The sequence below is a fragment of the Scyliorhinus canicula genome, chromosome 6 (assembly GCF_902713615.1).
Source record: "Scyliorhinus canicula chromosome 6, sScyCan1.1, whole genome shotgun sequence".
In the NCBI taxonomy this organism is placed as follows: Eukaryota; Metazoa; Chordata; class Chondrichthyes; order Carcharhiniformes; family Scyliorhinidae; genus Scyliorhinus; species Scyliorhinus canicula.
This window is the reverse complement of record NC_052151.1, coordinates 20,789,139-20,801,204: the sequence shown is the minus strand read 5'-3', so window position 1 is coordinate 20,801,204 and position 12,066 is coordinate 20,789,139. Positions and strand designations below refer to the sequence as shown.

Here is a 12,066-nt window from a genome sequence, read left to right as displayed (position 1 = left end):
GCCATGTTTCTGTAATCCCAACTATATCATATCCCTCTACATCTATCTGCGCAAATAATTCATGCATTTTACCTTGAATGAACAGACATTTCACTCACTCTGAGGTAAATATATCTTGTTTTAAGTAAGGAGCTTAAATCTATGCTGAATATTCCAGGTTAAACTCAATGTGTACTTTGTGGAAAATGAAAGCGGTTTTAGAATAGAGGCCGGGATTCTCCGGCCATTCATTGGCTGCAGGCTTCTCTGGTCCCACTGGCAGGGTACCAGTGTTGTGGGCTGGCTTCAATGGGAATTCCTATTGACTCCGGTGGGAGCAGATAATCCCGCTGCCAGTGAATGGCGCTCTGTCTCCTGCTGCCGAAAAAACACTTGGCTAGAGGCCCAGAGAATCCCGCCCAGAGTTAAGCAACATCTCACTGTTCAGTGTCCACAAAGGGAACAAAACCTAGTTTTCAGGTTCATCAGTTTTTTCAAAAGCAATGTACATGAGCCCACGTGTGTTATACAAAGCGATACGAAATAACTCTCCAAAGTTTTGATTGTCCTGTTTTAAGTCATTCTGGAATTGAACCACGCGATTTTCAATTTCGTCTTCATCAGCTTCCCCGTCAAAAGCCCTGGAACAGAATTAATAGAGGAATTTAATTTTTATTCGTCCTGACAAAACCAGTTTGGAAACCAAGTTGGTCGTCAGGACAACATGAACAGGAGTTGACCATTCAGCCCATTGAGCCGCCTCCACCATTCAGTTAGTCCACAGCTGTAGTGACAACATAGAGAAGCTCACCAAATGGACAGACAAGTGACAGATAGAGTTTAATACAGAGAAATGTGGGGTGATGCATTTTAGAAGGAGGTAAAGGGAGAGTCAATACAGACTTTATGTCCCAATTCAACAGAGTGTACCGGGCCAGGGGACCTCAGGATGTATTGCTCTTTGAAGGTGGCAGCAGTAATTGAGAAAACTGTCAATAAAGCATCTGGTTTCCCTGTCATATAGGTTGTGATGATATGAAGACACCAATCTCTTATATGGGTGACATTGTCCATGGGAGGTGGGGGTGGGTGGGCCTGAAGCTCACTTAGAGATCAGGGTACCCTTTCAAAATGGCGCCACAATCTCTGAGGAGCCGGTCTCACCGGCAGGTTCGGCTCGAAGTGTGGGCTAGACCGGCGGAAAACTTCTCAAGGAATGAAAAAATGACAAGAAGATATCGGAGCAGAATTAGGCTATTCAGCCCATCGAATCTGGCCCGCCATTCAATTCTGGCCGATGCGTTCCTCATGCCCATTCTCCTGCCTTCCCCCCATAACTGCTAATCTCCTTATTAATCCATAAATTCCCTTATTAATCGAGAACCCCTGATTTGTGCTTCAGGTGCTGTAACCTACAGGGCTGCAGACCCAGAACTGGAAGGTGGAATTAGCAGAATTGTTCTATTCTACAACATAAGAACGAGGAGCAGAAATAGGCAATTTAACCTCTCCAGCCTGCTCCACCGTTCAATATAATCATGGCTGATTTCATCATGGCCTCAACTCTCCCATTCTCACTGACCCTGAAACCCATTATGAATTAAAAATCAGTCTAACACCTCTGTAAATTTTCTCATTGTCCCAGCATCCGCTGCACTCTGTGGTAGCGAATTCCACAGATTCATGACTCTTTGGGAGAAGAAGTTTCTCCTCATCTGTTTTAGACGACCGCTTATCCTGAGACTGTGACCTCTTGTTCTAGAATGCTCCACAAATGGAAGCATCCGCTACACATGTACTTTATTCATATATATTTCATCAATCATTAAAGTGGCCATAGTCCTTGATGACCATGGGCTGCTTTCCCCTTTGAGGGGGAGAGCTGCCTGGTGGTGATTTAACCTGAGGGTCACCACACCTCAGGAGGGGTGGGCAAGGGTGGGGTCTTCATGAATAATCTCAGCCAGTAGGGGCTTTGAACCCACACTGCTGGCCTTGCTCTGCAACACAAACCAGCTGTCCCGCCAAGTGAGCTGAACTGGTTCCCATATCATTTTTTGACCTTAATTTGATCCCCCTCATTCTTCTAAACGTATAGGCCTAAACTGCTCAATCTGTCTTCATAAGATAGATCCCTCGGCTGGCATTCTCCGTCCAGCGTCCAGTGACACCGGGATCATGAATCACAATCGGGCGGAGAATCGTGTGTCAGCTGAAATCGAGGCCGGCGCCTGGCGCCAGCGGAATGTCGTGCTCCAGTGCCTCGGCAGCAGCGTGAACGTATTCCAGGCTGCACACCAGCGCGGACACGCAAATTATACAGTGAACACCATTGGCCTATCATTAACCGCCATGATCCGGAATTCTCCGCGCCTCCCGCAATGCTCCGCCTCTGTCAGGAGAAATTACCAACGGCACGATTCACTTGTGGTATTTCAAATAGGGAAACAATCACCATGGCTGCTGAGGGAGGTAGAGTTGGTAAGTTATCACTAAGGCGGGAGTGATGGGCAAGCTAATGGGGCTAAAGGCAGACAAGTCTCCTGGCCCTGATGGAATGCATCCCAGAGTGCTAAAAGAGATGGGTAGGGAAATTGCAGATGCACTAGTGATAATTTACCGAAATTCACTAGACTCTGGGGTGGTCCCGGTGGATTGGAAATTAGCAAATGTGACGCCACTGTTTAAAAAAGGAGGTAGGCAGAAAGCAGGAAATTATAGGCCAGTGAGCTTAACTTCGGTAGTAGGGAAGATGCTGGAATCTATCATCAAGGAAGAAATCGCGAGGCATCTGGATAGAAATTGTCCCATTGGGCAGACGCAGCATGGGTTCATAAAAGGCAGGTCATGCCTAACTAATTTAGTGGAATTTTTTGAGGGCATTACCAGTGCAGTAGATAACGGGGAGCCGATGGATGTGGTATATCTGGATTTCCAGAAAGCCTTTGACAAGGTGCCACACAAAAGGTTGCTGCATAAGATAAAGATGCATGGCATTAACGGTAAAGTAGTAGCATGGATAGAGGATTGGTTAATTAATAGAAAGTAAAGTGTTGGGATAAATGGGTGTTTCTCTGGTTGGCAATCAGTAGCTAGTGGTGTCCCTCAGGGATCCGTGTTGGGCCCACAATTGTTCACAATTTACATAGATGATTTGGAGTTGGGGACCAAGGGCAATGTGTCCAAGTTTGCAGATGACACTAAGATGAGTGGTAAAGCGAAAAGTGCAGAGGATACTGGAAGTCTGCAGAGGGATTTGGATAGGTTAAGTGAATGGGCTCGGGTCTGGCAGATGGAATACAATTTTGACAAAGGTGAGGTTATCCATTTTGGTAGGAATAACAGCAAACGGGATTATTATTTAAACGATAAAATATTAAAGCATGCCGCTGTTCAGAGAGACTTGGGTGTGCTAGTGCATGAGTCACAGAAGGTTGGTTTACAGGTGCAACAGGTGATTAAGAAGGCAAATGGAATTTTGTCCTTCATTGCTAGAGGGATGGAGTTTAAGACTAGGGAGGTTATGTTGCAATTGTATAAGGTGTTAGTGCGGCCACACCTGGAGTATTGTGTTCAGTTTTGGTCTCCTTACTTGAGAAAGGACGTACTGGCGATGGAGGGTGTGCAGAGGAGATTCACTAGGTTAATCCCAGAGCTGAAGGGGTTGGATTATGAGGATAGGTTGAGTAGACTGGGACTGTACTCGTTGGAATTTAGAAGGATGAGGGGGGATCTTATAGAAACATTTTAAATTATGAAGGGAATAGATAGGATAGATGCGGGCAGGTTGTTTCCACTGGCGGGTGACAGCAGAACTAGGGGACATAGCCTCAAAATAAGGGGAAGTAGATTTAGGACTGAGTTTAGGAGGAACTTCTTCACCCAAAGGGTTGTGAATCTATGGAATTCCTTGCCCAGTGAAGCAGTTGAGGCTCCTTCATTACATGTTTTTAAGGTAAAGATAGATAGTTTTTTGAAGAATAAAGGGATTAAGGGTTATGGTGTTCAGGCCGGAAAGTGGATCTGGGTCCACAAAAGATCAGCCATGATCTAATTGAATGGCGGAGCAGGCTCGAGGGGCCAGATGGCCTACTCCTGCTCCTAGTTCTTATGTTCTTATATATTCCCAAAGGCATAGCTGTGGGCTGCCAGTCCTGCCACTGGCCGAGAACAGTCGCGGGGTGGGGGTGGGGGGGGGGGGTCGGTTGTGCAGCAGGGAATGGTGATTTGGGTCCTGCAGCGCACCCCACTGACCGCCCACCACGGCCCCTGGTTGCCCAGAGAACCACCAGCCGTATCGGTGCCCCTCAAAAGGCCGCTCCCCCGAGGAGACCACAGACTCCGCTCCGCTATTCACAACCTGGTGCCACATTGCTGCTGTGGCAGCACGCAGTCCACCCAAGGGGGAAGCCCACAGCAGATCCCACAGGAAGCCACAGGACAGGGGCTGCAGGGCGTACTGTTGGCATAGGTAGGGGAGCAACTGGTACCCTTGCTGGCAGGGATGGGTGCCGGGTCAGAGCCTCCCCCAAAGTTGCCATGGACTGATGGGGCAAGGGGTGCAGTGCAGATGGGGGCATACGGAGAGGCAGCAATGCAGACTGGGGCCACCGTGTAGCCGGTTGGACCAGGATGGGCTCAGGTGTACCATTCTAACATGTTCGCTTTAAGCAGCACGGTGGCGCAGTGGTAACACTACAGTCTCACGGTGCCGAGGTCCCAGGTTCGATCCCGGCTCTCGGTCATTGTCTGTGTGGAGTTTGCACATTCTCCCTGTGTTTGCGTGGGTTTCGCCCCCACAACCCAAAGATGTGCAGGGTAGGTGGATTGAACACACCAAATTGCCCCTTAATTGGAAAAAATTAATTGGGTACTCTAAATTTATTTTTTTTAATGTTCGCATTTCACCCCCAGCAGAGAATGGATTTTGGTTTCCAACCGGGAATGGCTGGAATCTGCCTGGCTGACGCAGCCCTGACGGATACACTGCGGCTGTACAAGCTGGAGCTGCTCCGGGAATACCCTGCCGAACAGGAGTCTGCCCCAGAGGAGGAGGAGCCAGCGGGTGGGAATGGAGAGCCGGCCATCCAGCAGGCGGAGGAGGGGTTGGGAAGGAGTCGCCACATCAGAACCCGTGTGTAGCGGCAGCACGTGTCATTGGAGGACCAGCCGGACCCAGCATGTCACCAAAGACTCCGGCTGGGCAACGAGACTGTGCGACATCTCTGCTGCATCATGGAGCATCTGGAACCGCGGGGAGTATGGGGGAGGACACCTGCTCCTCAAAGCTATCAAGGTGACGGTCACCTTGAACTTCTATGCAACGGAGTCCTTCCATGTGCCGAGTGGGGACCTGTCGAGGATCTCCCAGACATTCATGCACAGGTGCAACCGTGCCATTACAGAGGCCCTGCATACCCAGGCACTGCAACGCATCCATCTCAATGTGGACCAAGCCCACCAGGATGCCCAGGCAGCGGGATTCACTGCCATCGCTGGGAAGCCCCAGGTTCAGGGGCTGATCGATGAGACACATGTCCCCCTATGAGCACTGCCGCAGGAGGAATTGGCCTTCATAAACCAAAAGGGGTACAACTCCATGAATATGCAGCTGATCTGTGACCGGCAGCTGCAATCATGCACATCTGCGGTGATAACCAGGCAGCGTGCATGAGGGCTCCATCCTTGGCAGGAAGAATATCCCAAGGTAGTTGAGGAACTCCCCTGAGTGAGGGGTTGAGAGGTTGTCTTCTCGGTGACAGGGGTTATCCACTGCAGTCGTGGCTGATGACGTCGATCCGGAAGCCCCAACCAACGCAGAGACCCGCTACAATGACGCATGCAATGACCAAGGGTGTGATCGAGCAATGCTTCGGCATCCTGCAGATGTGATTCAAGTGCCCGAGCCACTCTTGAGGTGCCCTTTAGTATAGCACTAGGAGCGTCTCCCTCATCGTGGTATCCTGCTGCATCCTCCACAAAATCACGCAGCAGAGGTGCTGGAGGAAGAGGAAGTACTCCAGGCCTCATCCAGTGAAGAGCATGTAGAGGAGGGACAGGGTGGCAGGGCTTGGGGCCTGGGCAGCCACTGGAGGCCGCAAAATGTGTTCACCTGGCCACTGCACAGGGGACACTAATTGGCACCAGGTTCACTGACTATGGGACCCAGCCACTGGCTACTCGAACATCCCGTCCCAACCCACACACCCACCTCTCCCCCATGTCCAATCTCCCCATCCCTTGTGCACCCTCTCTGCACCACCCCTCTGGCAGGTGAAACCGCCTTCATTAACGTGGAACTCTCGCGATTCAGTCCCGGCGTCAGTGCTTAGTCTCTCAAACGGAGAATCCTGGAGCTCATCCCTGCAATCAATCGAGTGAACCTCCTCTGAAATGTCTCCAATGTCATTACATCTTACATCTTTCCTCAAATAAGGAGACCAGAATTGTGCACAATACTCCAGGTACGGTCTCACCAATGTCTTATATAGTTGCAACAACACTTCCTTACCTTTAAATTCAATTTTTGCTTTAAATGCCAAAATTGTATTCGCTCTCCTGCTGCACCTACATGTTAGTTTCCTGCAACTCATACATGAGGACCCCCAGGTCCCTCTGCACCGGAACATCCCAAAGTCCCTCCCAATTTAGTTAATAAGTTGCTATTCCATTTTCCCGACCAAAATGGATGATCTCACACTTATCCACGTTAAACTCCATCTGCCACATTTTGGCCCACTCACCTAACCTATCTATATTCGCCGTATTATTGCCAAGTTTGAGGCTGCCACAAAAATAGGTGGGAAGGCAAATGGCGAGGGTGACGCAAAGGGTCTCCAGTGGGATATCGGCAGGTTAAGTGAATGGGCAACAACTTGGCGGATGGAATATGATGTAGGAAAATGTGAAGTTTTGCGCTCTGGCAGGAAGAATAAAGGAACTAGAACATAGAACGATACAGCGCAGTACGGCCCTTCGGCCCTCGATGTTGCACCGACATGGAAAAAATCTAAAGGCCATCTAACCTACACTATGCCCTTATCATCCATATGCTTATCCAATAAATTTTTTAATGCCCTCAATGTTGGCGTGTTCACTAATGTTGCAGGTAGGGGCATTCCACGGCCTCACCACTCTTTGCGTAAAAAACCCACCTCTGACCTCTGTCCTATATCTATTACCCCTTAATTTAAGGCTATGTCCCCTCGTGCTAGCCACCTCCATCCGCGGGAGAAGGCTCTCGCTGTCCACCCTATCTAACCCTCTGATCATTTTGTATGCCTCTATTAAGTCACCTCTTAACCTTCTTCTCTCTAACGAAAACAACCTCAAGTCCATCAGCCTTTCCTCATAAGATTTTCCCTCCATACCAGGCAACTATCCTGGTAAATCTCCTCTGCACCCGTTCCAAAGCTTCCACGTCCTTCCGATAATGAGGCGACCAGAACTGTACGCAATACTCCAAATGCGGCCGTACTAGAGTTTTGTACAACTGCAACATGACCTCATGGCTCCGGAACTCAATCCCTCTACCAATAAAGGCCAACACACCATAGGCCTTCTTCACAACCCTATCAACCTGGGTGGCAACTTTCAGGGATCTATGTACATGGACACCGAGATCCCTCTGCTCATCCACACTACCAAGAATTTTACCATTAGCCAAATATTCCGCATTTCTGTTATTCTTTCCAAAGTGAATCACCTCACACTTCTCCACATTAAACTCCATTTGCCACCTCTCAGCCCAGCTCTGCAGCTTATCTATGTCCCTCTGTAACCTGCAACATCCTTCCGCACTGTCTACAACTCCACCGACTTTAGTGTCGTCTGCAAATTTACTCACCCATCCTTCTGCGCCCTCCTCTAGGTCATTTATAAAAATGACAAACAGCAACGGCCCCAGAACAGATCCTTGTGGTACGCCACTCGTAACTGAACTCCATTCTGAACATTTCCCATCAACTACCACTCTCTGTCTTCTTTCAACTAGCCAATTTCTGATCCACATCTCTAAATCACCCTCAATCCCCAGCCTCCGTATTTTCTGCAATAGCCGACCGTGGGGAACCTTATCAAACGCTTTACTGAAATCCATATACACCACATCAACTGCTCTACCCTCGTCTACCTGTTCAGTCACCTTCTCAAAGAACTCGATAAGGTTTGTGAGGCATGACCTACCCTTCACAAAACCATGCTGACTGTCCCTAATCATATTATTCCTATCTAGATGATTATAAATCGTATCTTTTATAATCCTCTCCAAGACTTTACCCACCACAGACGTTAGGCTCACTGGCCTATAGTTACCGGGGTTATCTCTACTCCCCTTCTTGAACAAAGGGACCACATTTGCTATCCTCCAGTCCTCTGGCACTATTCCTGTAGCCAATAATGACCTAAAAATCAAAGCCAAAGGCTCAGCAATCTCTTCCCTGGCTTCCCAGAGAATCCTAGGATAAATCCCATCCGGCCCCGGGGACTTATCTATTTTCACCTTGTCCAGAATTGCCAACACTTCTTCCCTACGCACCTCAATGCCATCTATTCTAATAGCCTGGGTCTCAGCATTCTCCTCCACAATATTATCTTTTTCTTGAGTGAATACTGACGAAAAGTATTCATTTAGTATCTCGCTTATCTCCTCAGCCTCCACACACAACTTCCCACCACTGTCCTTGACTGGCCCTACTCTTACCCTAGTCATTCTTTTATTCCTGACATACCTATAGAAAGCTTTTGGGTTTTCCTTGATCCTACCTGCCAAAGACTTCTCATGTCCCCTCCTTGCTCGTCTCAGCTCTCTCTTTAGATCCTTCCTCGCTTCCTTGTAAATATCAAGCGCCCCAACTGAAACTTCACGCCTCATCTTCACATAGCCTCCTTCTTCCTCTTAACAAGAGATTCCACTTCTTTGGTAAACCACGGTTCCCTCGCTCGACCCCTTCCTCCCTGCCTGACTGGTACGTACTTATCAAGAACATGCAATAGCTGTTCCTTGAACAAGCTCCACATATCCAGTGTGCCCAACCCTTGCAGCCTACTTCTCCAACCAACACATCCTAAGTCATGTCTAATAGCATCATAATTGCCCTTCCCCCAGCTATAACTCTTGCCCTGCGGGGTATACTTATCCCTTTCCATCACTAACGTAAAGGTCACCGAATTGTGGTCACTGTCTCCAAAGTGCTCACCTACCTCCAGATCTAACACCTGGCCTGGTTCATTACCCAAAACCAAATCCAATGTGGCCTCGCCTCTTGTTGGCTTGTCAACATATTGTGTCAGGAAACCCTCCTGCACACATTGTACAAAGAATGACCCATCTAATGTACTCGAACTATATATTTTCCAGTCAATATTTGGAAAGTTAAAGTCTCCCATAACAACTACCCTGTTACTTTCGCTCTTTTCCAGAATCATCTTCGCCATCCTTTCCTCTACATCCCTAGAACTATTAGGTGGCCTATAGAAAACTCCCAACAGGGTGACCTCTCCTTTCCTGTTTCTAACCTCAGCCCATACTACCTCAGAAGAACTGAAAACTATTTAAATGTAGCAAAATTGCAGAAAGTTGCAGCCCAGAGTGATTTAGGGGGTTCTCATGCATAAATCACAAAAAGCTTGCAAGCAAGTTCAGCAGGTAATAGGGAAGGTAAATAGAATTGTTGGCCTTTATTTCAAAGGGAATGGAACATATAAATAGGGAAGTCTTGCTAAAGCTGCAAGGCACTAATTTGACCAGACCTAGAATACTGCAAATAGTTTCGGTCCCCTTATCTAAGGCAATTGCAGGCAATCCAGAGAAGGTTCACCAGGTTGATCCCGGGTATGGAGGGATTTTTTTATGAGGAAAGGTTGAGTAGGTTGGGCCTGTACTCATTGGAGTTTAGAAGAATGAGAGGTGACCTTATTAAGACGTATAGGATTCGCAGGAGCTTGACAGGTGATAGAAATCAGATTTTGTAGTTAGCTATAGATAAGATAGATGAACGGTTTAATGAAGAAATCCTGGTTGGAAAAATCCTTTAATCCTGAAGAGTATTACATAGATTACATAGAATTTACAGTGCAGAAGGAGGACATTCGGCCCATCGAGTCTGCACCGGCTCCTGGAAAGAGCACCCTACCCAAGGTTAACACATCCACCCTATCCCCATAACCCAGTAACCCCACCCAACATTAAGGGCAATTTTGGACACTAAGAGCAATTTATCATGGCCAATCCACCTAACCTGCACATCTTTGGACTGTGGGAGGAAACCGGAGCACCCAGAGGAAACCCACGCACACACGGGGAGGATGTGCAGACTCCGTACAGACAGTGACCCAAGCCGGAATCGAACCTGGGACCCTGGAGCTGTGAAGCGATTGTGCTATTCACAATGCTAACTAAATAAAAATATATTAACCATAAAAGTGAGGAAAAAGCTGACGAATTATGAACAGAACACAGTTCTCACATTTTGCAAGTTGTTGGCCCAAATAGCAGAAAAGACCTTTTGTGTTATGGTAAACTGGGCTGACATCCCAGTTCTGTTTTGATGGTAACGGCTGTCAGCTCATAGTGATAATTTCTTGTGGGAAACGTGTTTCACTGGACCATCATGGAAAATTACCGCAAATCGTTCATCTCTTAAATTTGACAGACAGACACTTCGGTTGAATTAAGTGAATTCCAAATCAGTTAAAACCAATCACAGCTGTAAAGAGGATGAAACTTTAAAGATAGTAATCTCCTTAAAAAGTTCAGTTGCCGGGATGAGAAACCACCCCTTTTTCTACTGCGGAATCATTCTTACTTAATCTCTGAAACCTTTTCTCTTGCTTGCTTTTGCAAATCACCTGTTTTATGTTGTTGAAATCATTCAGTCGTTTTTAACAGTGTGTATTTGATTTGTAGAATTACCAAGTTGTATTTATCGACCACTCGACCACTGTATTTGCTAAAGACAATTGATCTGACCAGCTTGTTGCAGGGCTAGTTGGATTTTGTATTGAAAAATAAACTTTATCAGTAGACACTAAAGCTGACGAATAAAGTTACAAATACTTCACCAAGAAGCGCAGTCTGGAATCTCTGTTATTTGGGAACTAAAAAGGGATAACGCATATCCAGGGTTCCAAGTAGACACAGAGATCCATCAATTGGCATAGTCGACAGGATGGTTCCTCTTGTGGCAGAGTCTAGGACCAGAGGGCACAATCTCAAAGTAAGAGGTCGTCCATTTATGACAGAGATAATGAGGAGATTCTTCTGGGTGAAAATAGAACGGGAGTCATCGCCTCAAAATAAGGGGAGCAGGTTTAGGACTCAGTTGAGGAGGAACTTATTCACCCAAAGGGCTGTGAATCTGAGGAATTCTCTTCCCAGTGAAGTAGTTGAGGCCACTTCATTAATTGTTTTTAAGGCAAAGATAGATAGATTTTGAATAATAAAGGAATTAAGGGATATGATGAGCAGGTGGGTAAGTGGAGCTGAGTCCACAAAAAGATCAGCCATGATCTTATGGAATGGCAGAGCAGGCTCAAGGGGTCAGGTGGCCTACCCCTGCTCTTAGTCCTGATGTTCTTCTGTTCTGTCCGAGGGGAGAATCTTTGGAATTCTTTACCTGGGGCTGTGGAGGCAGGGACATTAAGTATGTCCAAGGCTGAGGTAGGCAGATATTTAAGCGATAAGGCAATCAAATATTATTTGGAGAAGGTGGGGAAGTGGAGTTGAGGATTATCATCTCACATTTAATGGTGGAGCAGACTCGATGGGCCTACATCTTGTGGCCCAATGGTATGACAATTTTTAAATGTTGTATTTAAACATTGTGGAAGAGACATACGCTCAATGGTCTGTCCTTATGGACACACGGAATTGAGCTGCACAGTTCTGTCTGTTTGGTCGAAGAGACTCCAGGGTCAGATTCACCAACTCTAGCTCCAAATATGCTCTTATGTTTGCGTGATTTTTATGTGCAAAGATTGCCTGCAGAGTTTCCTGTGCTACAACTCCAACACATACTGCCCACACCCAGCCGATATCTCAGAAACTCCTTCTCCATCACCTTCTGTACTTTTCAAGGGAGAACTTCC

General features: G+C 47.2%; 1 protein-coding gene across 1 annotated transcript in view; it reads right to left on the bottom strand.

The window, feature by feature from the left end:
• Positions 1-340: 340 nt before the first annotated feature.
• Positions 341-12,066, bottom strand: part of LOC119966790 — a 28,713-nt gene continuing 16,987 nt past the window's right edge. Inside the window, exon 4 of the mRNA XM_038798769.1 lies at positions 341-620. Coding sequence (XP_038654697.1) covers positions 449-620 — 172 coding nt within the window. The 3' untranslated portion in view covers positions 341-448. The remainder of the gene's footprint in view (positions 621-12,066) is intronic.